This window comes from Theropithecus gelada, chromosome X, assembly GCF_003255815.1.
Source record: "Theropithecus gelada isolate Dixy chromosome X, Tgel_1.0, whole genome shotgun sequence".
NCBI lineage: Eukaryota > Metazoa > Chordata > Mammalia > Primates > Cercopithecidae > Theropithecus > Theropithecus gelada.
In genome coordinates, this window is record NC_037689.1 from 23,172,156 (window position 1) to 23,196,802 (window position 24,647).

Genomic DNA, 24,647 nt, shown 5'->3' on the forward strand with positions numbered 1-24,647 from the left:
TGAGGGTGTGTGGGGATGTGTGTGCATGCACGTCTGTGTGAGCAGATATGTGTGCAGACATGCATGTGTGTGCAGGTGTGTGTGTAACTGTGTGTACGCACATGTGCACTGTGTGCAAGTGTGTGAGGATGTGTGTGTGCACGTCTATGCAAACATGCATGTACATGCAGGAGTGTGTGCAGATGTGTGTGCAAGTGTGTGGGGATGTGTGTGCGTGCACGTCTGTGTGTGCAGATGTGTGTGCAGACATGCATGTGTGTGCAGGTGGGTGTGTAACTGTGTGTACGCACATGTGCACTGCATGCAGGTGTGTGGGGATGTGTGTGTGCACGTCTATGCAGACATGCATGTACATGCAGGAGTGTGTGCAGATGTGTGTACAAGTGTGTGCGTGCACGTCTGTATGTGCAGATGTGTGTGCAGATATGCATGTGTGTGCAGGAGTGTGTCTGTGTGCGCAGATGTGTGTGGGACTCACACCTGAGCTGTTCAACGGGGCCACTCTTTGGAGACGAGGTCAGGAGCCAATGAACTCACGGAGTAATTGCAAGTTTCCTAATCCTAAGAAATGAGGAAGCGGAGGAGGGAGGGGCAGGGAGGGCATGAGGAGACAGAGCAGCTCTGAAGGGAGCTACCCAGACACGGGAGTGTCCGAGAGAAGAAAAGCAAGTGAAAGGAAAGGAAGCGGATGCCGCGGGGTAAGCCGAGTTCTCTCATTCTGTGGTCTTTGAACATGTCGAGTCACCAGGGTGCATGTTTCTCCTGTGTCTGTCGATCTGAAAGAAAGAGACGGAGCCACAACCTAAGATTTCAAAGGTTGACTCGAGCCAAACGGGGGACAGGGGCCCGGAAGACCGAGAGACCCGAGGACACTCGGGATCTGAGTTGTATATTCTGCCTTTATTATAAGCAGGTTTTTAAAGGCCAAAAAAAAAAAAGAGGGAGGTGGTGTTGGGGGACAGGGAGGAGGTGTCTGTGAAACTGTGTGCTGGGAATTCTTGTTGGTTTACAGAAAAAAAAAATTGATTAATGACTGGCTATACATTGCTAAGGTCCAGGGAGTCAGGGTGTAGTGAGTACGGAATTATTACATTCATTCATAGCTATTTGTGGCATCCGGAAGCCGTCTCAAGAGATAAACATGGCCAGGCACAGTGGCTCACGCCTGTCATCCCAGCACTTTGGGAGGCTGAGGTGGGTGGATCACCTGAGGTCAGGAGTTCGAGACCAGCTTGGTCAACATGGAGAAACCCCGTCTCTACTAAAAATATAAAAATTAGCCAGGTGTGGTGGTGGTGGGCACCTGTCATCCCAGCTACTCGGGAGGCTGAGGCGGGAGAATCATTTGAACCCAGGAGGCAGATCTTGCAGTGAGCTGAGATTGCACCACTGCACTCCAGCCTGGGCAACAAGAGCGAGACTCTGTCTCGAAAAAAAAAAAAAAAAAAAGAGATGAAAGGAGATTAACATAGAGCTGAAAGCGGGAGGGGAGTGTGATGGTGTCACTGGTTACTAGAATATGGGGTCCTGATCCAGACTCCAAGAGACAGTTCTTCGATCTTGCACCAGAAATAATTTGAGGCAGGTTCATATTGCAAAGTGAAAGCAAAGCTTATAAAGATAGTAAAGGGGGGCCGGGTGTGGTGGCTCATGCCTGTCATCCCAGCACTTTGGGAGGCTGAGGCGGGCAGATCATCTGAACTCAGGAGTTCGAGACCAGCCTGGCCAACACGGCGAAACCACATCTTTATTAAAAATACAAAAAATTAGCCGGGCGTGGTGGCAGGTGCCTGTAGTCCCAGCTACTCGGGAGGCTGAGGCAGGAGAATCGCTTGAACCCAGGAGGTGGAGGTTGCAGTGAGCCAAGATTGTGCCACTGCACTCCAGCCTGGGGGACAGAGCAAGAAATACTCTGCCTCATAAAAAAATAAATAAATAAAAATAAATAAATAAAAATAAAAATAAAAGAAAGAAAGTAAAGGACTGAGAAAATGGCTAGACACTGGACAGACTAGGGGATTCGCTGAAGTCAGAAAAGGAAGGTGGATTTCCTTCTATATCCCAGCTACAATGTTTGTTTAGATATAAGATAAGTAAAAAGGCCAGGCGCAGTGGCTCACGCCTGTCATCCCAGCACTTTGGGAGGCCGAGGTGGGCGGATCACCTGAGGTCAGGAGTTCGAGACCGGCCTGGCCAACGTGGACAAACCCCATCTCTACTAAAAATACAAAATTAGCCAGGCGTGGTGGCTTATACATGCCTGTAATCCCAGCTACTCGGGAGTCTGAGGCAGGAGAATCGCTTGAACCCGGGAGGCGGAGGTTGCAGTGAGCTGAGATCGTACCACTGCGCTCCAGCCCTGGGCCACAAGAGCAAAACTCCATCTCAAAAAAAAAAAAAAAGATAACTAAAGAAAAAAATCACAGGGAGATATGCTCCACTACAAGGGTTTCTGATAAAGGGTTCATTTTTGTCATGTCTATCTTTTGCAATAACCAATATTATCTTTTCTTTTTTTTTTTTTTTTTTTTTTTTTTTTTTGAGGCCGTCTGGCTCTGTCACCCAAGCTGGAGGGCAGTGGTGCAATCACAGCTCACTGCTGTCTCGAATTCCTGGGCTCAAGCAATCCTCCCATCTCCGCCTCCCGAATAGCTGGGACAAAGGCAATGCCACCATTCCTGGCCGATATTTGTATTTTTGTAGGGACGAGGGTTTCACTGTGTTTCCCAGGCTGGTCTTGAACTCCTAGACTCAATCCGTCCTCCTGCCTCAGCCTCCTAAAGTGATGGGATGACTGGCGTGGGCCACCGCGCCTGGCCCAATATTATTATCATTTTTAAAGCGAACCGTATTCTTACACTAGGAAAGCTTTTGTTCTGAAGATACCAAGACATCAGGAGTTTCCTGTGTCGGTTCAGTCCTGGGTCTATTTAGTAAACAGTACTCATCTATTCACATGTCTTGTGTCGGGGAATGGCTGACCTCCGGGGAATGCCGCCCAGCCTGTCCCAGCCGCCTTTTTCCCAGCCCCCATTCAAGATGAAATCCTTCTAAGCCGGTAGGATGTGATCCCAGCACTCTGGGAGGCCGAGGCGGGTGGATCACCTGAGGTCGGGAGTTCGAGACCAGCCTGGCCAATATGGTGAAACCCCACGTCTACTAAAAATACCCAAAATTACCTGGGTGTGGTGGCAGGTGCCTGTCATCCCAGCTACTCGGGAGGCTGAGGCAGGAGAATAGCTTGGACCCGGGAGGTGGAGGTTGCAGTGAGCCGAGATTGCACCACTGCACCCCAGCCTGGGTGACAGAGTGAGACTCCATCTCAAAATAAACAAATAAATATACATTTAAGGCTAGGCATGGTGGCCCACGCCTGTAATCCCAAAATTGTGGAAGGCTGAAGTAAGAGGATTGCTTGAGACCAGGAATTGCAGACCAGCCTGGGCAACATAGTAAGATCCTCCACCCCGCGTGCATAAAAAGATTAAATTATTACACATTTTAAAAAGACAGAAATGAAGCATCTTAGATACCACCGAGATTGGGGTAGTAAGAATCTGGATTTGGACAGCTTGTTGGGTGCTTTATAGGTGTGCTAAATCAGATTTCACGCTTCTTGTTGAGACAGAATCTCGCTGTGTCGCCCAGGCTGGAGTGCAGTGGCGCGATCTCGGCTCACTGCAACCTCCGCTTCCCGGGTTCAAGTGATTCTCCTGCCTCAGCCTCTCCAGTACCTGGGACTACAGGCGTCCACCACCACGCCCGGCTAATTTTTGTATTTTTAGTAGAGACGGGGTTTCCATGTTGGTCAGGCTGGTCTTGAACTCCTGACCTCAGGTGATCCACCTGCCTCGGCCTCCCAATGTGGTGGGATGACAGGCGTGAACCACTGCACCTAGTCAGATTTACACATTTATATAATGTATATACACAAGATTCTTCAGAATGAGGACTCCATCCCACAATGAGGTTCAGAAGCTTGTACACCGCCACGTTGAGGCTACAGAAAGGATAGAGGATTGGATCTTGGTTAAAAAAAAAAAAAAAAGTTATAGGGTTGGGGGGAAAGAAGAATTTCTACTGAGGACTGAACTCTGATTTTTTTTGTTTGTTCTTTTCTTTCTTTTTTGAGATGGAGTCTCACTCTGTCGCCCAGGCTGGAGTGCAGTGGCGCAATCTCGGCTCACTACAACCTACACTTTCTGGGTTCAAGTGACTCTCCTGCCTCAGCCTCCTGAGTAGCTGGGACTACAGGCACCTGCCACCACGCCGCACTTATTTTGTTTGTATTTTTAGTAGAGATGGGGCTTTCGCCATGTTGGCCGGACTGGTCTCGAACTCCTGACCTCGTGATCCACCTGCCTCGGCCTCCCAAAGTGCTGGGATTATAGGCGTGAACCACTGTGCCCGGCTTCTTCTTCTCTGTCTTTTCTTTTCTTTATTTCTTTCCTTTTTTTTTTTTTTTTTTTCTGTGAGATGGAGTCTCACTCTGTCGCCCAGACTGGAGTGCAGCGGCGCAATGTCACCTGACCACAGTCTCCGCCTCCCAGGGTCAAACAGTTCTCCTGCCTCAGCCTCCCGAGTAGCTGAGATTACAGGCGCCCACCACTACTGCCTGGCTAATTTTTGTATTTTTAGTAGAGGCGACGTTTCACCATGTTGGCCAGGCTGGTCTTGAACTCCTGACCTCAAGTGATCCACCTGCCTCAGCCTCCCACAGTGCTGGGATTACAGGGGTGAGCCACCACACCGGGCCTCTGACTTTTTTTTTTTTTTTATGTTGCCCAAATTCGTATCTAAGGGGTCTGGCTGGGGAGGCATGCCCTACAGACCATAAATTCTCATCAAATGGGATTTATTTTACCCTGTATATTATATATATAAATATACCACTATATATATAAATATATTATATATATATATTGTGACTTACCTTCCAATCCCACTCTGGCAAACATTACAAGACAAAGAGAAAAAACAACATATTTTTCCCCAAAACATGTTTCTTACTCGTATTTCTTTTATTTTTTTTCTTTTGAGACAGTCTCATTCTGTTTTCAAGGCTGGAGTGCAGTGGTGCAATCTTGGCTCCCTGCAACCTCCGTCTTCCAGGTTCAAGAAGTTCTTCTGCCTCAGCCTTCCAAACAGCTGGGTTAATAGGCATGAGCCATCGTGCCCAGATAATTTTATTATTATTATTATTGTTATTATTATTTAGTAGAGATGGGATTTCACCGTGATGGCCAGGCTGGTCTCGCACTCCTGACCTCAGGTGATCCACCTGCCTCAACCTCCCAAAGTGCTGGGATTAGGGGCAAGAGCCACCATGCCCAGCCTTCTTTGCCGTACTTTGGAATGACCCCCCAAAGCTGTCCTTTGTTAGAGAAAATTTGCATCTGTAAAGAATCTCTGCTGGGGGTGATGGCTCACGCCTGTAATCCCAGCAGGCTGAGGCTAGCGGGCTACCTGAGGTCAGGCTTTCGAGACCAACCTGGCCAACATGGTGAAAACCCGTCTCTAGTAAAAACACAAAAAATACAAAAAATTAGCTGGACGTGGTGGCACGCGGCTGTAATCCCAGCTACTCAGGAGGCAGAGGCAGGAGAATCGCTTGAACCCAGGAAACAAAGGTTGCAGTGAGCTGAGATCTTGCCATCTTGTCAGAGTGAATCTATGTATAAATAATAATAATAATAATCTGTATTAACATAGCTGGACACAGCTGAATCTTTTTCTTCCAGACCCTCCCAATCCTTAAGAGATTAACTAAGATCTGAATATAAAACATTTGTCAGCCTGGCGCAGTGGCTCACGCCTGTAATCCCAGCACTTTGGGAGGCTGAGGTGGGTGGAGTCACCTGAGGCCAGGAGTTCGAGACCAGCCTCTGCAACATGGTGTAACCCTGTCTCTACTAAAAATACAAAATTAGCTGGGTGCAGTGGTGGGTGCATGTCTTCCCAGCTACGTGGGAGGCTGAGGCAGGAGAATGGCTTGAACCTGGGTGGCGGAAGTTGCAATGAGCCAAGATTGTGCCACTGCACTCCAGCCTGGGCGACAGTCCAAGACTCTGTCTCCAAAAAAAAAAAAAAAAGGAAAAAAGATCTTGGTCTTTTTTTCTATAACAGATAATGAGATAACAGGAAACAAACAAACAAACAAACAAACAAACAAGAACAATTGTTCTCCTTAGAAGGTCCGTCCTATTGTTATGGAGGTAGGAGAAAACGTCTTCCAGAGGTTGTTGATATCAAAGGGGGTTTTTTGTTGTTGTTTTGTTTTGCTCTTGTTTGTTTGTTTGTTTGTTTTGAGACGGAGTCTTGCTCTGTCGCCCAGGCTGGTGTGCAGTGGCGCGATCTCGGCTCACTGCAAGCTCCGCCTCCCGGGTTCAAGCGATTCTCGTGCCTCAGTTTCCCGAGTAGCTGGGAGTACAGGCACCTGCCACCACGCCCGGCTAATTTTTGTATTTTTAGTTATTTTTAGTAGAGACGGGGTTTCACCGTGTTGGCCAGGATAGTCTCGATCTCCTGACCTCGTGATCCACCCGCCCGGGTCTCCCAAAGTGCTGGGATTACAGGCGTGAGCCACTGTGCCCGGCACCAAAGGGTTTTTAATTAAAAATCCTCATTATACCACGGAGCCCTGTTTTGGGGTAAAATATCATGATTTCCCTCACTCTCCATCATTCTTGCTTTGAATCCGAGAAGGAAGCGAGGCAGCCTCTATTTTAGGATCAACCGAAAATTTCCAGAAAGGGGAAAGAAAACCCATTCTGTAAACACAAAAAAGAAGAAGAGAAAAAAAAAAGGATAAGCAGTACATATCAAACGTAAAAATATTGCATAATTTTCCATGAGCGCAAAACGTCCTGTTAAACCAAAAAACAGAAGGCGTATCAGAGACAGGTCTCAGTTCATTTAGAGAGCTTATTTTGCTGAGGTTAAGGACGTGGGCCTATGGCAGAGCCTCAGGAGTTCGTGATGACAGGTGCTCGGGGCACAATTTGCTTTCGTACTTTTTTGGGGGGGGATCCAGTCTTGCTCTGTCACCCCGGCTGCAGTGCAATGGCGCGATCTCGGCTCACTACAACCTCCACCTCCCGGGTTCAAGCGATTCTCCTGCCTCCTGCCTCAGCCTCCAGAGTAGCTGGGATTACAGGTACCTGTCACCACGCCTGGCTAATTTTTGTATTTTTAGCAGAGACAGGCTTTCACCATGTTGGCCAGGCTGGTCTCGAACTCCTGGCTTTAAGTGATCCACCAGCCTCGGCCTCCCAAAATGCTGGGATTATAGGAGTGAGCCACCGCGCCCGGCCCTGGTATGTAATTTTAAAAATCTTTGTAGTACCTTATTTACGAATAAAACGGGAGGCAGGTTTGCCTGAGCCAGTTTCCAGTATGACCTTTCCCTTGCCTTGGTGATGTTGGGGTCCTGAGATTTATTTACCTTTCACAGTTTACAGCAAGAAAAGCCGTGGAAACAGCCGATTCGAGAAGCGGAGATGCTTGCGTAGAACCCTGTACGTGCTTCCTTTGGGCTGTCGGTAATGTGCTTGGGGATTTTTTTTTTTAAGTGAAGTCTAAAGAACTGAAATGTTTGGCTCCGTAATGATGAACCAGGATAGAAGTGAGAACTCAGGGCAGAAGAATCTGAATGAGGAACTGTCTGACCTATGACAAATTTAACGTATCAGCGCACATCCTCCTGACAGTGCACATCCCCCTGAAGCAGCTGGACAGGGGTCTCCAGGCAGAAGAAACACATGAACCCGTCCAAAAAAAAAAAAAAGAGAGAGAGAGAGAGAGAGACGGCCGGGCACGGTGGCTCACGCCTGTCATCCCAGCACTTTGGGAGGCTGAGTTGGGAGGATCATGAGGTTGGGAGTTCGAGACCAGCCTGGCCAACATGGTGAAACCCCGTCTCTGCTAAAAATACAAAAATTAGCTGGGTGTAGTGGCGCGTTCCTCTCGTCCCTGCTACTCGGGAGGCCGAGGCAGGAGAATCGCTTGAACCCGGGAGGCGGAGGTCACAGTGAGCCGAGATCGCGCCACTGCACTCCAGCCTGGGCAACAAGACCGACAGTCCGTCTCAAAAGAATTTAAAAAAAAAAAAAAACCAGCCAAATACTGCAAAATATTTAAAGAGGTTTATTCTGAGCCAAATATGAGTGACCAAGTCCTGGGGAAAATAGTCTGAAGAGATCCTGAGAACACGTATCCAAGCTGGTTGGGCTGCAGCTTGCTTTTATACGTTTTTGTTTGTTTGTTTGTTTACTTATTTTACTTTTTATTTTATTTTATTTTTTTGAGAAGAAGCCTCGCTCAAGCTGTTAGGCTGGAGTGCAGTGGCGTGATCTCAGCTCACTGCAACCTCCGCCTCCCGGTTCAAGCAATTCTCCTGCCTCAGCCTCCCGAGTAGCTGGGACTACAGGCGCCCGCCACCATGCCTGGCTAATTTTTGTATTTTTAGTAGTGACAGGGTTTCACCATATTGGCTAGGATGGTCTGAAACTCGTGACCTCATGTGATCTGCTCACCTCGGCCTCCCAAAGTGCTGGAATTACAGGCGTGAGCCACCGTATCCGGCTATTTTATTTTATTAGTTTTATTTGTTGAGACAGAGCCTCACTCTGTCGCCTAGGCTGGAGTGCAGTGGAGCGATCTCAACTCACTGCAACCTCTGCCTCCGGAGTTGAAGCAATTCTCCTGCCTCAGCCTCCCGAGTAGCTGGGATGACAGAGGTACGCCACCACACCTGGCTAAATTTTGTTTGTCTGTTTTTGTTTTTCAGTGGACACGGGGTTTCACCATGTTGGCCAGGCTGGTCTCGAACTCTTGACCTCACATGATCTGCCTGCCTCAGCCTCCAAAAGTACTGAGATTACAGCTGTGAGCCACCACACCCGGCCAGTAGCTTGGTTTTATGTTTTGTTTTTTGTTTTGTATGTATGTATTTATTTATTTATTTATTTATTTTTAATTTTTGGAGACAGAGTCTCGCTCCGTTGCCCGGGCTGGTGTGCAGTGGCACGATCTCAGCTCACGGCAACCTCTGCCTCCTGGGTTTCAGTGATTCTCCTGCCCCAGCCTCCCGAGTACCTGGGAGTACAGGCACCCGCCACCGCACCCGGCTAAGTTTTGAATTTTTAGTAAAGATGGGGTTTCACCATATTGTCCAGGTTGGTCTTGAACTCCTGGCCTCCAGTGATCTGCCCATCTGAGGGTCTCAAAGTGCTGGGATGACAGGCACGAGCCACCGTGCCCGGCCAAGAGACAGGTCCATTTCAAAATATGTCAAATAAATATATTTTGGGGTGAAATGTATTTTGCGGTGGCATATACTCATCTCCTACAGACTTATTTGGGGAGGCATCTGCTGGCTTCCTAGAAAGCTTACAAGTAGCAGGTGGGTGTGGTGGCTCACGCCTGTAATCCCAGCACTTTGGGAGGCTGAGGCAGGAGGATCACTTGAGATCAGGAGTTTGAGACCAGCCTGGCCAACGTGGTGAAACCCCATCTCTACTAAAAAAACAAAAATAGCTGAGTGTGGTGGCAGGTGCCTGTCATCCCAGCTACTCAGGAGGCTGAGGCAGGAGAATCGCTTGAACCTGGGAGGCGGAGGTTGCAGTGAGCTGATATCGTGCCATTAGCACTCCAGCCTGGGCGACAGAGCAAGACTTTTCCAAAATAATAATAATAATAATAGTAACAATAATAATAATTAGTAGTAGTAGTAGTGGTAGTGCAAGAGAAGTTCGCAAATATCCCAAACATTTAGTGACTCAGCAGAGGGGGCCAGTCTCATAGAACAAGAGTTCTACACCTGTTAACACCACCTGGGGAATTGTATGTGAATCTCAAGGTCAGGCCCCACCCCAACAGAACGTGCATCTCTAAGGTGCCACAGGCGAGTCTGCCCAGCGCCGAGAAACAGTTGCAAGACCCCAGAGCAGGCTCCGAGAAGCGGGGTGCCGCAGTCCACTGGGGGAGGCAGCCACATGCCTATGTCTTGTGGGCTAGACATGAGCCGGGGGCAGGAGAAGAAGAAGCAGGTGCGGTCTCGAAGCTTTTACTTCCCCTTAGCAAGTGAGGTTCCTCTTGCAGAGGAACGGTCTGACACAATCATTTGGGTTTTTTTTTTTTTTTTTAAATTTTTGAGTTGCAATCTCGGCTCACTGCAAACTCCCGCCTCCCGGGATTCCAGCGATTCTTCTGCCTCAGCCTCCTGGGTAGCTGGGATGACAGGCACACGCCACCACGCCCGGCTAGTTTTTGTATTTTTAGTAGAGACGGGGTTTCACCATGTTGGCCAGGCTGGTCTCGAACTCCTGACCTCGTGATCCGCCCGCCTCGGCCTCCCAGAGTGCTGGGATGACAGGCGTGAGCCATTGCACCTGGCCGAGAGATGCAATCTTTGAAAGAGAAGGTTTGGAGCAGGAACCGCAGGATGGCCACGTGGTTTCCACCAGGCGCAGACGCTTGATCTAAAGATGCTACAAAGGCCAGGCGCAGTGGCTCACGCCTGTCATCCCAGCACTTTGAAAAGCTGAGGCAGGTGGATCACCTGAAGTCAGGAGTTCGAGCCCAGCCTGGCCAATATGGCAAAACCCCGTCTCTACTAAAAATACAGAATTAGCTGGGCATGATGGCACGCACCTGTAGTCCCAGCCACTCGGGAGGCTGAAGCAGGAGAATCACTTGAACCCTGGAGGCGGAGGTCGCAGTGAGCCGAGATTGCGCCGCTGCACTCCAGCCTGGAAACAAGAGTGAAAGAAAAAAAAAGAAAGAAAGAAATACATTAGTTTGGTCCATAAAAGGGGAACATCTCAAAATGGGGGCTTCCAGGTTATAAATGAATTTAAATATTTTCTGGTGAGAATTGGTTGAGTTTGTAGCTCCTCCTCCTCCTCCTCCTCTTCCTTCTACTTCTCCTCCTCCTCCTCCTCCTCCTTCTCTTCTTTCTTCTTCTTCTCCTTCCCCTTCTTTCTTCTTCTTCTTCCTCCTCCTCCTCCTCCCTTTTCTTCTTCGTCCTTATGGGCTTGGATAAAAGTATAATGACATGGATCCAACATTTGTAGAATCATACAGAGTAGCTTCTTTTCTCCTCCTTCCCCCCTTCTCCTCCTCCTCCTCCTGCTCCTTCTCCTTCTCCTCCTGCTCCTTCTCCTCCTGCTCCTTCTCTTCCTGCTCCTTCTCCTCCTCCTCCTTCTCCTCCTCCTCCTGCTCCTTCTCCTCCTGCTCCTTCTCCTCCTGCTCCTTCTCCTCCTGCTCCTCCTCCTCCTGCTCCTTCTCCTCCTTCTCCTCCTGCTCCTCCTCCTGCTCCTCCTCCTCCTGCTCCTCCTCCTCCTGCTCCTTCTCCTCCTTCTTCTCCTGCTCCTTCTCCTCCTGCTCCTCCTCCTCCTGCTCCTCCTGCTCCTCCTCCTCCTGCTCCTTCTCCTCCTTCTCCTCCTGCTCCTCCTCCTCCTGCTCCTCCTCCTCCTGCTCCTTCTCCTCCTGCTCCTTCTCCTCCTGCTCCTTCTCCTCCTCCTTCTTCTTCCTCTTATTCTTCTTCTTCTTCCTTTTTCTGCATAAAGAAGTATCAAGACTAGTTTCACTGCCCTAAAAATCCTCTGACGTCCATGTATTCATCCCTCCCTCTCCCCAACGCCTACCAACTCCTGATCTTTTTACTATTTCCATGATTTTGTCTTTTCCACAGTGTCCAAGTGTCAGCATGACTCAGTCTGCAGCCATCTCAACGTGGCTTCTCTCACTTAGTCATAAGTATTTAAAATTCATTCATGTCGTTTTATGTACTCACTCTTTTTTTCTTCCTCTTTTTTTTTCTTTTTTTTTCACTTGCCTTTTATAGCTGTTGCAAAAGCCAAGATTTTTTAAAAAGCATAAAAGAGCAGGGCCGGGCGCGGTGGCTCACGCCTGTCATCCCAGCACTTTGGGGGGCCGAGGCAGGTGGATCATGAGGTCAGGAGAACGAGACCATCCTGGCTAACACGGTGAAACCCCATCTCTAGTAAAAATACAAAAAAAAAAAATTAGCCAGGCGTGGTGGCGGGCACCTGTAGTCCCAGCTACTCGGGAGGCTGAGGCAGGAGAATGGCATGAACCTGGGAGGTGGAGCTTGCAGTGAGCCGAGATCCGGCCACTGCACTCCAGCCTGGGTGACAGAGCATGACTCCGTCTCAAAAAAAAAAAAAAAAAAAAAAAAAGTACAAAAGAGCAAAACAAGAAAAAAAGAGTTATCAAAATGAAAACCTGAGCCATCCTTTCTTGTTTTGTTCCCCCAAATCCACTAATTATTAACAGAAAGTAAAAGCTATGAGAAATGAATAAAAGTCACTGCAATTTCCTTGAAGAGTGTCAGAACCTGCCTTTAGTGTCAGCCGTGGGTTCCCTCGTGAAGGTCAGCTGAGCCATGACCCACGAAACATGGCAGCTTGACACTAGATTGACCCTCTTGAGACACCAAAGATGTCCACATCCTAATCCCCATGTGGGAGACAGAATAATGGCCCCAAAGATGTCCACGTCCTAATCCCATGTGGGAGACAGAATAATGGCCCCAAAGATGTCCACGTCCTAATTCCCATGTGGCAGACGAATAATGACCCCCAAAGATGACCACATCCTAATTCCCATGTGGTAGACAGAATAATAGCCTCAAAGATGTCCACGTCCTAATCCCCATGTGGGGGACAGAATAATGGCCCCAAAGACGTCCACGTCCTAATCCCATGTGGGAGACAGAATAATGGCCCCAAAGACGTCCACGTCCTAATCCCATGTGGTAGACAGAGCAATGGCCCCAAAGATGTCCACATCCTAATCCCATGTGGTAGACAGAGCAATGGCCCCAAAGATGTCCACATCCTAATCCCCATGTGGGAGACAAAATAATGGCCCCAAAGATGTCCATGTCCTAATTCCCATGTGGCAGACGACTAATGACCCCCAAAGATGTCCACATCCTAATCCCATGTGGGAGACAGAATAATGGCCCCAAAGACGTCCACGTCCTAATCCCATGTGGGAGACAGAATAATGGCCCCAAAGGTGTCCACATCCTAATCCCATGTGGGAGACAGAATAATGGCCTCAAAGGTGTCCACATCCTAATCCCATGTGGGAGACAGAATAATGGCCCCAAAGGTGTCCACATCCTAATCCCATGTGGGAGACAGAATAATGGCCCCAAAGACGTCCACATCCTAATCCCATGTGGGAGACAGAACAATGGCCATGCAGACCTTCCACAGCTGGCCACGACCCCCCATTTGACCAGGTCAGCAGCTGGCCACCATCCTGGGTTTGTTTCCCCAGATCACCTCCCTGGGGTCCCCTGCCAGGAATGTCCTGGGAGAGCCACGCTTCTCACTGTGTGACGCTTTCTGTCCTGCAGCTCTTCCCTTCTCTCCGGCCAGCACCATGTTTGTCCTGGTCACAAGCCTTGTACTGTGTGAGCTGCTGCAGCCAGCATTCCTCCTGGTCCCAGAGAAACCGGGTAAGTACGGAAACCTGTGGCTGGACCTTCTCTGCGGCCCTCGTTTAGACGTCTCGCGTCTGGAGACCTACGTGGATACCTGCGCCCATTTGCGTTTCATCTCTAATGTTTATGAGGGACCCAGTAAGCACCAGCCGAGCCACCAGAAACTCAGAATTCCTCTTGTCCTCACCTCCTTTTCCGCTGTTAATGTCCATCCACCCATTCTACAGATGAGAAAACAGAGGCTCAGAGACCTCCACGGTGTAACCCAAAGACCATCCAAGTAGTGATGGGGCCAAGATGAGGACCCAGGTCTCCTCGGGGCCAAAGTGTTTCTTCCTTCCTTCCTTCGTTCTTTGCTTCCTTCCTTCATTCTTTGCTTCCTTCCTTTTTCCTTCCTCCCTTCTTCGCTCTCTTGCTTCCTTCTCTTCCTCCTACCCTCCCTCCTTCCATCCTCCCTTCTCTCCTTCCTTCCATCCTTCTCTCCCTCCTGATTCAATTCTTTTCTTTCTTTCTTTCTTTTTTCTTTCTCTTTCCTTCCTTCCCTCCTTCCCTCTCTCTCTTCCTTCCTTCCATTGTTTCTTTGCTTCCTTCTTTCCTTCCTTCTTTCTTTCCTTCCTTCCTTCATTCCTTCCTTCCCTCCTTCCCTCTCTCTCTTCCTTCCATTGCTTCTTTCTTCCTTCTTTCTTTCCTTCCTTCTTTCCTTCCTTCCTTCTTTTCTTCCTTCCTTCTTTCCTTCCTTCCCTCCCTCCCTCCCTCCTTCCTTCCTTCCTTCATTCCCTCCTTCCCTCTCTCTTTCTTCCTTCCATTGTTTCTTTCTTTCCTTCCTTCTTTCCTTCCTTCCTTCCTTCTCTCCCTCCCTTCTTTCTCTCTCTTTTTCTTTCTTTCTCTCCTTCTTTCTTTCTCTCTTTCTTTCTTTCTCTCTTTCCTTCTTTCTTTCCTTCCTTCTTTCCTTCCTTCCTTCCTTCTCTCCCTCCCTTCTTTCTCTCTCTTTCTTTCTTTCTTTCTCTCCTTCTTTCTTTCTCTCTTTCTTTCTTTCTCTCTTTCCTTCTTTCTTTCCTTCCTTCTTTCCTTCCTTCCTTCCTTCTCTCCCTCCCTTCTTTCTCTCTCTTTTTCTTTCTTTCTCTCTTTCTTTCTTTCTCTCTTTCTTTCTTTCTCTCTTTCCTTCTTTCTTTCCTTCCTTCTTTCCTTCCTTCTTTCCTTCCCTCCCTCCCTTCTTTCTCTCTCTTTCTTTCTTTCCCTTTCTTTCTTTCCCTTTCTTTCTTTCTCTTTCTTTTTCTTTCTTTCTTTCTTTCTTTCTTTCTTTCTTTCTTTCTTTCTTTCCTTCTTTCTTTCTCTCTTCCTTTCTTTCTTTCTTTCTCTTTCTTTTCAGAGTCTCACTCTTGTTGCCCAGGCTGGAGTGCAGTGGCTCAATCTCGGCTCACTGCAAATTCATCCTCCTGGGTTCAAGCGATTCTCCTGCCTCAGCCTCCCGAGTAGCTGGGACTACAGGCGCACACCACCACGCCCAGCTAATTTTTGTATTTTTAGGAGAGATGGGGTTTTGTCATGTTGACCTGGCTGGTCTCAAATTCCTGGCCTCATGTGATCCACCTGCCTCGGCCTCCCAAAGTGCTGGGATTACAGGCGTGAGCCACCGCGCCCGGCCTCTTGTTTTTTGACTTTTTAATAATAGCCATTGTGACTGGTGTGGAATGATATCTCGTTGTGGTTTTGATTTGCATTTCAGAGAGGGACCCTCTGGACTGAGGGTGTCAGGGTCTGCTTCAGGAAAATATTGGCAGATATTTTGTGACCTGGTTCAGGGAAGACAGACAAAGACAGCTTCCTGTGTCTGCAATTTTCTCAAATTCCGTCAGTTTTATTTTAAACTGCCAAGGTTCCATAATTTGGGAACCGTGTTCTGAGCCTCATCACTCTGGATAAAGAGCCTTTGCCTGTTCTCATTCAGGTGGTTTTCTTTCTCTCTCTCTCTCTTTTTTTTTTTTTGTTTTTGTTTTTGTTTTTGTTTTTGTTTTTGTTTTCTTGAGACAAGGTCTCGCTCTGTCACCCAGTCTGGAGTGCAGTGGCGCGATCTCGGCTGGCTGCAGCCTCAACTTTCTGGGATCAAGAGAACCTGCCCCTTCGGCCTCCCGAGTAGCTGGGACTGCAGACATGCACCACCACGCCAAGCTAATTTAATCTTTTATTTTTATTTTTATTCTGTAGAGATGGAGTCTTGCTATGTTGCGAAGACTGGTTTTTTTTTGTTTGTTTGTTTGTTTTTTTTGGGGGGGACGGAGTCTCGCTCTGTCGCCCAGGCTGGAGTGCAATAGCGCGATCTCGGCTCACTGCAAGCTCCGCCTCCCGGGTTCACGCCATTCTCCTGCCTCAGCCTCCCGAGCAGGTGGGACTACAGGCACCTGCTACCACACCCGGCTAATTTTTTTGTATTTTTAGTAGAGACGGGGTTTCACTATGTCGGCCAGGCTGGTCTCGAACTCCTGACCTCAGGTGATCCGCCCACCTCGGCCTCCCAAAGGGCTAGGATTGCGGGTGTGAGCCACCGTGCCCGGCCGGTTTTTGATGATTTCTGCCGTAAACATCTCCATGTGGAAAGACAGCGAGCTGGGACTGCTGATGTGCAGCACCACGCCTGCCTAATTTAAATTTGTAAAAAACTGTGTTTTTTTCAGAGATGCAGTCTTGCTGTGTTGCCCAGGCTGATCTCAATCTACTGGGCTTAAGCCAGTTTTTTGCCTCAGCCTCCCAAAATGCTGGGATTGGAGGCGTGAGCCATCGCCCCCACTGTTCAGGTGGTTTTTGAGTATTTCTGCAGTAAACATCTCCTTTTTTCAGGAACAGCAAAGGGGGCTGAGAAAAGGAGGGAAGATGGACAAGGGAGGAACAGATTCCTGAGGATGTGGGATGTCCTGGGGCCATGTGGGTGACAAAGGAAAGTCAGCAGGCCCCAGCCCTGAACTTCACCTCCTAGAGCCAGGTGGGAAGAGAAAAAACAGGAAATGCCGGGCACGGTGGCTCCCGCCTGTAATCCCGGAATCTTGGGAGGCCGAGGCGGGCGGATCACCTGAGGTCGCGAGTTCGAGACCAGCCTGACCAACATGGTGAAACCCCGTCTCTACTAAAAATACAAAAATTAGCCAGGCATGGTGGTCGGTGCCTGTCATCCCAGCTACTCGGGAGGCTGAGGCAGGAGAATCACTTGAACCCTGGGGGCAGAGGTTGCAGTGAGCAGAGATTGTGCTATTGCACTCCAGCCTGGGTGACAGAGCGCGACTCGGTTGAAAGAAAGAAAAGAGAGACAGAGGCCGGGCGCGGTGGCTCAAGCCTGTAATCCCAGCACTTTGGGAGGCCGAGACGGGCGGATCACGAGGTCAGGAGATCGAGACCATCCTGGCTAACACGGTGAAACCCCGTCTCTACTAAAAAATACAAAAAACTAGCCGGGCGAGGTGGCAGGTGCCTGTAGTCCCAGCTACTCGGGAGGCTGAGGCAGGAGAATGGCGTGAACCCGGGAGGCGGAGCTTGCAGTGAGCCGAGATCCGGCCACTGCACCCCAGCCTGGGTGATAGAGCGAGACTCCATCTCAAAAAAAAAAAAAAAAAAAAAAAAAAAAAAAAAGAAAAGAGAGAGAGAGAGGAGAGAGAGAGAGACCGAGGAGAGAGAGAGAGAGAGAAGAGAAAGAAAGAAAAGAAAGAGAGAAAGAAAAGAAAGAAAGGAGGGAGGGAGGGAGGGAGGGATTGAAGGATGGAAGGGAGGGAGGGAGGGAGGGAGGGAAAAGAAAAAGAAAACAGGAAAAGAGGAAATTCTGAATTCAGGGCCCACTCCTTGTAGCCTCTAGCCTCAATGTGAGGTTCGACGCCAGGACGATGAATTTAACCTGGGACTGCCAAGAAAACACAACCTTCAACAGGTGTTTCCTAACTGACAAGAAGAACAGAGTCGTGGAACCCAGGGTGAGACCAATTTCCCATGCTCAACCCCTGTCCTTTACACAGCCCTTTCTGACTTAAAAGCAACAGGACCGGCCGGGTGCGGTGGCTCACGCCTGTCACCCCAGCACTTTGGGAGGCCGAGGCGGGCGGATCACCTGAGGTCGGGAGCTGGAGACCAGCCTGGCCAACATGGTGAAACCCTGTCTCTACTACAAATACAAAATTAGCCGGGCGTGGTGGTGCGCACCTGTCATCCCAGCTACTCCGGAGGCTGAGGCAGGAGAATCGCTTGAACCTGGGAGGCGGAGGTTGTGGTGAGCCGAGATGGTGCCACAGCACTGCAGCCTGGGCGACAAGAGCGAAACTCATTATGTTTCCATCTCGAAACATAATGATCATAATAAATTAAATTAAATTAAAGCGAGAGGGCCACGGACACAGACAGCACAAGTGCGGTATTTGGAGAAACGTGGGAGCCATAATCTCAAGTAGGCTGGGAAGGTCCTGTTAGTTCACGTCCACAGTGTGTGTCACAGGCTGATTCTCTGGGGTGAACGTGCTCCACCGTATTTTAGCCCGAGAAATCCTGGTAAGTGCAGTTGGAGGTGAGTCTGGGTCTGTGGTCGAAGAAGGTTGGAGAAAAGTAAACTGTCTGGGATTTCGTCAGTGTTTCACCGTCGTGGCCTCCCAAGGGATTAAGGTCAGGGATTTTGAAACACAAGAGACAGAGACAGAAGAGCGGGGAGAGGGGAGGGAAGGAGGGAGAAACACAGAGACAAAAAATAGAGAGGAAGGAGAGGAACAGAGAAATATAGACGATCGATGGGTAGGTGATAGATAATTTTTTGACTAATAGATAGGTGATAATACATGATCGGTAGATTGATAATTGTATACATATTAGACGGATGGATGGTTGATCTTCCTATGTTACCCCAGATGACATATATATATAGATATATAGAGATAGATATAGATAGATATATAGATAGATAGACATAGACAGATATATATAGATATAGATAGATATAGATATAGATAGATATATATAGATAGACATAGACAGATATATATAGATATAGATAGATATAGATATAGATAGATATAGATAGACATAGACAGATATATATAGATATAGATAGATATAGATATAGATAGATATATATAGATAGACATAGACAGATATATATAGATATAGATAGATATATATAGATAGACATAGACAGATATATATAGATATAGATAGATATAGATAGATATAGATATAGATAGATATATATAGATAGACATAGATATATATAGATATAGATAGATATAGATAGATATAGATATATAGATATAGATAGACATATAGATATAGATAGATATAGATAGATATATAGATATATAGATATAGATAGATAGATAGATAGATAGATAGATAGATAGATAGATATTTTTTTGGAGATGGAGTTTCGCTCTGTCACCCAGGCTGGAGTGCAGTGGTGTGATCTCGGCTCACTGCAACCTCCATCTCCTGGGTTCAAGGGATTCTCCTGCCTCAGCCTCCCGAATAACTGTGATTGCAGGCACCCACCACCATGCGTGGCTACTTTTTGTATTTTTAGTAGAGATGGGGTTTCACCATGTTGGTCAGGCTGGTCTCGAACTCCTGACCTCGTGATCCGCGCCCGCCTCAGCCTCCCAAAGTGCTGGCATTACAGGTGTGAGGCACTGCGCGCGGCCTTTTTTTTTGGGGGGTTGGAGTCTTGCTGTATCACCCAGGCTGGAGTGCAGTGGTACAATCTCAGCTCACTGCAACCTGTGCTTCCCGGGTTCAAGAGATTCTCCTGCCTCAGCCTTCCGAGTAGCTGGGATTAAAGGCGTTCGTCACCACGCCCGGCTAATTTTTTTTATTTTTAGTAGAGACCAGGTTTCACCATGTTGGCCAGGGTGGTCTCGAACTCCTGACCTCAGGTGATCCACCTGCCTTGGCCTCCCAAAGTGTGGGATTACAGGCGTGAGCTACCGCACCCAGCCTCTAGTTTGATATTTTCAGCATTACTTGAACATAACATTGAGTTTTCACCTGCAAGACCTCAGAGCCCTCAGAGGAAGCTTAGGCGGACGATTTCACAAAGGGAGGCAGGGGGGTGTCGCCAAATCCAGGTAAAAACCAATACCATGGCCGGGCGCGGCGGCTCACACCTGTCATCCCAGCACTTTGGGAGGCCGAGGCAGGTGGATCATGAGGTCAGGAGTTCGAGACCAGCCTGACCAACATGGTGAAACCCCGTCTCTACTAAAAATCTAAAAATTAGCCGGGCGTGGTGGCAGGTGCCTGTCATCCCAGCTACTCAGGGAGGCTGAGGCAGAGAATGGCTTGAACCCGGGAGGCAGACCTTGCAGTGAGCTGAGATCGTGCCACTGCGCTCCAGCCCGGGCGACAGAGCCAGACTCCGTCTCAAAACAAAGAACTAAAGAGAGAGAGCGTTGTTTGGTCATCGGCTCTGTCTGCTTGCAACTCTTCAGGTCACTAAGAAAGAATGTTCGTGCACGTTTCATGAAGTTTGTCTGCATGGAGGGGTCACGTTTGAGGTTCACGTGAACACCAGCCAGAGAGCGTTTCAACAGAAACTGCTGTATCCAAACTCAGGTAAGGACAACGGTTCAGGGATCGGTTCTCAGCACTAACCCCCCTGACCACCACCACCCTCCCAGCATCAACTGACACATCCCACTGAACTTCATTCTGAACATTATCCTGCTTGTGCCTCTTCCCAGGGAGGGAGGGCACCGCGGCCCAGAATTTCTCCTGCTTCATCTACAATGTGGATTTCATGAACTGCACCTGGGCGAGGGGTCCCACGGCCCCCCGTGACGTCCAGTATTTTCTGTACATACAAAACTCCAAGTAAGTGTTCGCCTCACGTGCGGAATTATGAGGAATGCAGGGATGGGAGGAAAATCATGCTGTTTTCTTTTTTTCTTTCTTTCTTTCTCTTTCTTCTTTCTTTCTTTCCTTCCTTCCTTCCTTCCTTTCTTTCTTTCCTTCCTTCCTTCTTTTCTTCCTTTATTTCTTTCTTTCCTTTCCCTTCCTTTCCCTTCCTTTCCCTTCCTTTCCTTTCCTTTCCCGTCCTTTCCTTTTCCTTCCTTCCTTCCTTCCCTCCCTCCCTCCTTCTTTCTTTCTTTCTTTCTTTCTCTTTCTTTCTTTCTTTCTTTCTTTCTTTCTTTCTTTCTTTCTTTCTTTCTTTCTTCCTTCCTTCCTTCCTTCCTTCCTTCCTTCCTTCCTTTCTTTCTTTCCTTTCCCTTCCTTTCCCTTTCCTTCCTTCCTTCCTTTCTTCCTTCCCTCCCTCCCTCTTTCTTTCTTTCTTTCCTTCCTTCCTTCCTTTCTTTCCTTTCCCTTCCCCCCCGTGACGTCCAGTATTTTCTGTACATACAAAACTCAAAGTAAGTGTTCGCCTCATGTGCAGAATTATGAGGAATGCGGGGATGGGAGAAAAATCATGTTGTTTTCTCTCTCTCTTTCTTTCTTTCTTTCCTTCCTTCCTTCCTTCCCTCTTCCTTCCTTTCCTTCCTTCCTTTCTTTCTTTCCTTTCCCTTCCTTTCCCTTCCTTTCCTTTTCCTTCTTTCTTTCTTTCTTTCTTTCTTTCTTTCTTTCTTTCTTTCTTTCTTTCTTTCCTTCTTTCCTTCCTTTCTTTCTTTCCTTTCCCTCCCTTTCTCCTTCCTTCCTTCCTTTCTTCCTTCCTTCCTTCCTTCCTTCCTTCCTTCCTTCCTTCCTTCCTTCCTTTCTTTCTTTATCTCTTTCTGAGACATGATCTCGCTCTGTTGCCCAGGCTGGAGTGCAACGGTACCAACTCGGGTCACTGCAACCTCGGCCTCCTGGGTTCAAACAATTTTCCTGCCTCAGCTTCCCAAGTAGCTGGGATGACAGGCGCCCGCCGCCACATCCGGCTAATTTTTGTATTTTTAGTAGAGACGGGGTTTCACCATGTTGGCCAGGCTGGTCTCGAACTCCTGACCTCAGGTGATCCGCCCGCCTTGGCCTCCCGAAGTGCTGGGATGACAGGTGCGAGCCAGTGCACTGAGCCTGTTTTTTATTTTGTTTTGTTTTGTGCTGTTTCCTTGTGTTTTCTTTTGTGTTTCTTTTTGTTTTGTTTTGTGGTTTTGTGGTTTTTTTCTTTTGTTTTTTGTGTGTGTTTTTGTGTTTTTCTTTTGTGTTTTTGTGTTTTTTTGTTTCATGTTTTTGTGTGTTTGTTTTGTTTTGTGCTTGTTTCTGTTTTGTGTTTGTGTTTTGTGTTTTTTTGTTTTATGTTTTTGTGTTTTCTTTTGTGTTGTTTTTCTGTTTTGTGTTTTTGTGTTTTGTGTTTGTTTTTGTTTTGTTTTGTGTTTTGTGTTTTGTTTTGTTTCGTGTTTTTGTGTTTTTGTTTTGTGTTTTTGCGTTGTTTTGTGTTGTGTTTGTGTGTTTTTGTTTTGTGCTTGTTTCTGTTTTGTTTTGTGTTTGTGTTTTTGTGTTTTTTTGTTTCACGTTTTGCTCTTTTTGTTTTGTGTTTTTGTTTTGTTTTGTGTTTTTGTTTTGTTTTGTGTTTGTTTTCATTTGTTTTGTGTTTTTGTGTTTCGTGTTTTGCTGTTTTTGTTTTGTGTTGTTGTTTTGTGTTTGTGTTTGTTTTGTTTTGTGTCTTTGTGTTTTGTTTTGTTTTCCTGGTTGCTCTGTGAACACTTTTTAATCTTGCAGGAGAAGGAGGGAGATCCAGTGTCCTTACTACATAGAAGACTCAGGAACCCACGTGGGATGCCACCTGGGTAACCTGTCAGGATTAACGTCTCGCAATTACTTCCTGGTTAACGGAACCAGCCAAGAAATTGGCATCCAATTCTTCGATTCGCTTTTGGACACAAAGAAAATAGGTGAGAATAACACATATGATTTTCCCATTGTTTATAAGTGAAACGGAATTTGCCTGAAAATCTGTGTAACTGAGGCCGGGCGCGATGGCTCACACCTGTCATCCCAGCACTTTGGGAGGCCGAGGCAGGCCGATCACCTGAGATCGGGTGTTCCAGACCGGCCGGGCCAACATGGGGAAACCCCGTCTCTACTAAAAATTCAAAAATTAGCCAGGTGTGGTGGCAGGTGCCTGTAACCCCAGCTACTCGGGAGGCTGAGAAGAGTCACTTTGAGATTGTGCCATTGCACTCCAGCTTGAGCGACAGAGCAAGACTTTGTCTCAAAAAAAAAATATATATATATATATATATATATGCGTAACTTTGGTGCTGTAACAAATTACAACTGAGCTGATTTAACTTCCCTTGTTTTGAGACACAGTCTCGCTCTGTCACCCAGGCTGGAGGAGTGCAGTGGTGAAGTCTCAGCCCACGGCAACCTCTGCCTCCCAGGTTCAAGCGATTCTCCTGTCTCAGCCTCCCGAGTAGCTGGGATGACAGGCGCCGCCACCTCGCCCGGTTAATTTTTGTGTTTTTAGTAGAGACGGGGTTTCACCATCTTGGCCAGACTGGTCTCGAACTCCTGGTCTCAGATGATCCACCCGCCTCAGCCTCCCAAAGTGCTGGGATTACAGGTGTCAGCCACCGCACCTGGCCTCTCTCTTTCTCTCCTTCTTTCTTTCCTTCTTTCCTGCCTGTGTTTCTTCTTTCCTTCCTTCCTCCCTTCCTTCCTTCCTTCCTTCTTTCCCTTCCTTCCTTCCTTGTTTCCCTTACTCCCTCCCTCCGTCCCTTCCTTCCTTCCTTCCTTCTTTCCCTTCCTCCCTCCCTCCCTTCCTTCTCCCCTCCCTCTTTCCTTCCCTCCCTTCTTCCTTCTTTCCTTCTTCCTCTCCTCCCTTCTCCTTCACTCCTTTCCTCCTTCCTTCCTCTTTTTCTTCATTTTTTCCTCACCAGCATTTCTTCGTGTCCCAGTGCCCCACTCCTGGCTGGCCTCTTGGAGCCAGCTCCATATGCCCACACACTCTCGTCTTCCCAAGCCCATCGCATCCCACCCATGGACTCCTTCATCCCATTGGAGGTTCCCAGCCTCTTCAGGCTCAGAACTGTCACAGAAGTGTGACTCCTGCTCCCCGAGCCCATCCCCACCTCCCACCGTGGACCCCCTGCCCCAGTGGGTATGTCTCCTGTACATGGTAGCTGCCCCACCTCCCCCGGACCCAGTGTAGACAGGAGGAGACCCTGCCCCACCTCCACCTGGACCCAGTGTAGACAAACAGGTGTCCCTACTCCACCTCCACCTGGACCCAGTGTAGACACACAGGTGTCCCTACTCCACCTCCACCTGGACCCAGTGTAGACAAACAGGTGTCCCTACTCCACGTCCACCTGGACCCAGTGTAGACGGGAGGAGACCCTGCCCCACCTCCACCTGGACCCAGTGTAGACAAAGAGATGTCCCCACTCCACCTCCACCTGAACCCAGTGTAGACGGGAGGAGACTCTGCCCCACCTCCACCTGGACCCAGTGTAGACAAAGAGGTGTCCCTACTCCACATCCACCTGGACCCAGTGTACACAGGAGGAGACCCTGCCCCACCTCCACCTGGACCCAGTGTAGACAGGACCTCTGGGGTTCAGGGGTGTATCCTGTGCCCTCGTTCCAGAACGATTTAACCCGCCCGGTAACGTCACTGTACGCTGCAACACGACGCACTGCCTGGTACGGTGGAAACAGCCCAGGACCTATCAGAAGCTGTCGTACCTGGACTTTCAGTACCAGCTGGACGTCCACAGAAAGGTCGGTGAGAGCTCCCCGGGCCTGGGCATCAGGAGGGAGGCGCACGGGGCGCGCCCACAGAGGAGCCTGGGAATCCGGGGGACGTGGCCTGGGGGAAGGATGGGTGGATGGTAAGCGGTGATCCGACCCCAACCCCACCTATACCCAGTGTAGACAGGAGGAGACCCTGCCCCATTCTACCTGGACCCAGTGTAGACAGGAGGACACCCGACCCCAACCCCACCTACGCCCAGTGTAGACAGGAGGAGACCCGACCCCAACCCCACCTATACCCAGTGTAGACAGGAGGAGACCCTGCCCCACTTCCACGTAGACCCAGTGTAGACAGGAGGAGACCCGACCCCAACCCCACCTACGCCCAGTGTAGACAGGAGGAGACCCTGCCCCACTTCCACGTAGACCCAGTGTAGACAGGAGGAGACCCGACCCCACCCCCACCTATACCCAGTGTAGACAGGAGGAGACCCTGCCCCATTCTACCTGGACCCAGTGTAGACAAGAGGAGACCCGACCC

General features: G+C 48.6%; 1 protein-coding gene across 1 annotated transcript in view; it reads left to right on the forward strand.

Annotated features, from left to right (window-relative positions):
* Nucleotides 1–625: 625 nt before the first annotated feature.
* CSF2RA (colony stimulating factor 2 receptor alpha subunit) overlaps nt 626–24,647 on the forward strand; it is a 37,444-nt gene continuing 13,422 nt past the window's right edge. Inside the window, exons 1-8 of the mRNA XM_025372876.1 lie at nt 626–698; nt 7,454–7,517; nt 13,394–13,495; nt 17,312–17,433; nt 19,924–20,047; nt 20,176–20,305; nt 22,127–22,299; nt 24,000–24,133. Coding sequence (XP_025228661.1) covers nt 13,420–13,495; nt 17,312–17,433; nt 19,924–20,047; nt 20,176–20,305; nt 22,127–22,299; nt 24,000–24,133 — 759 coding nt within the window. The 5' untranslated portion in view covers nt 626–698; nt 7,454–7,517; nt 13,394–13,419. The remainder of the gene's footprint in view (nt 699–7,453; nt 7,518–13,393; nt 13,496–17,311; nt 17,434–19,923; nt 20,048–20,175; nt 20,306–22,126; nt 22,300–23,999; nt 24,134–24,647) is intronic.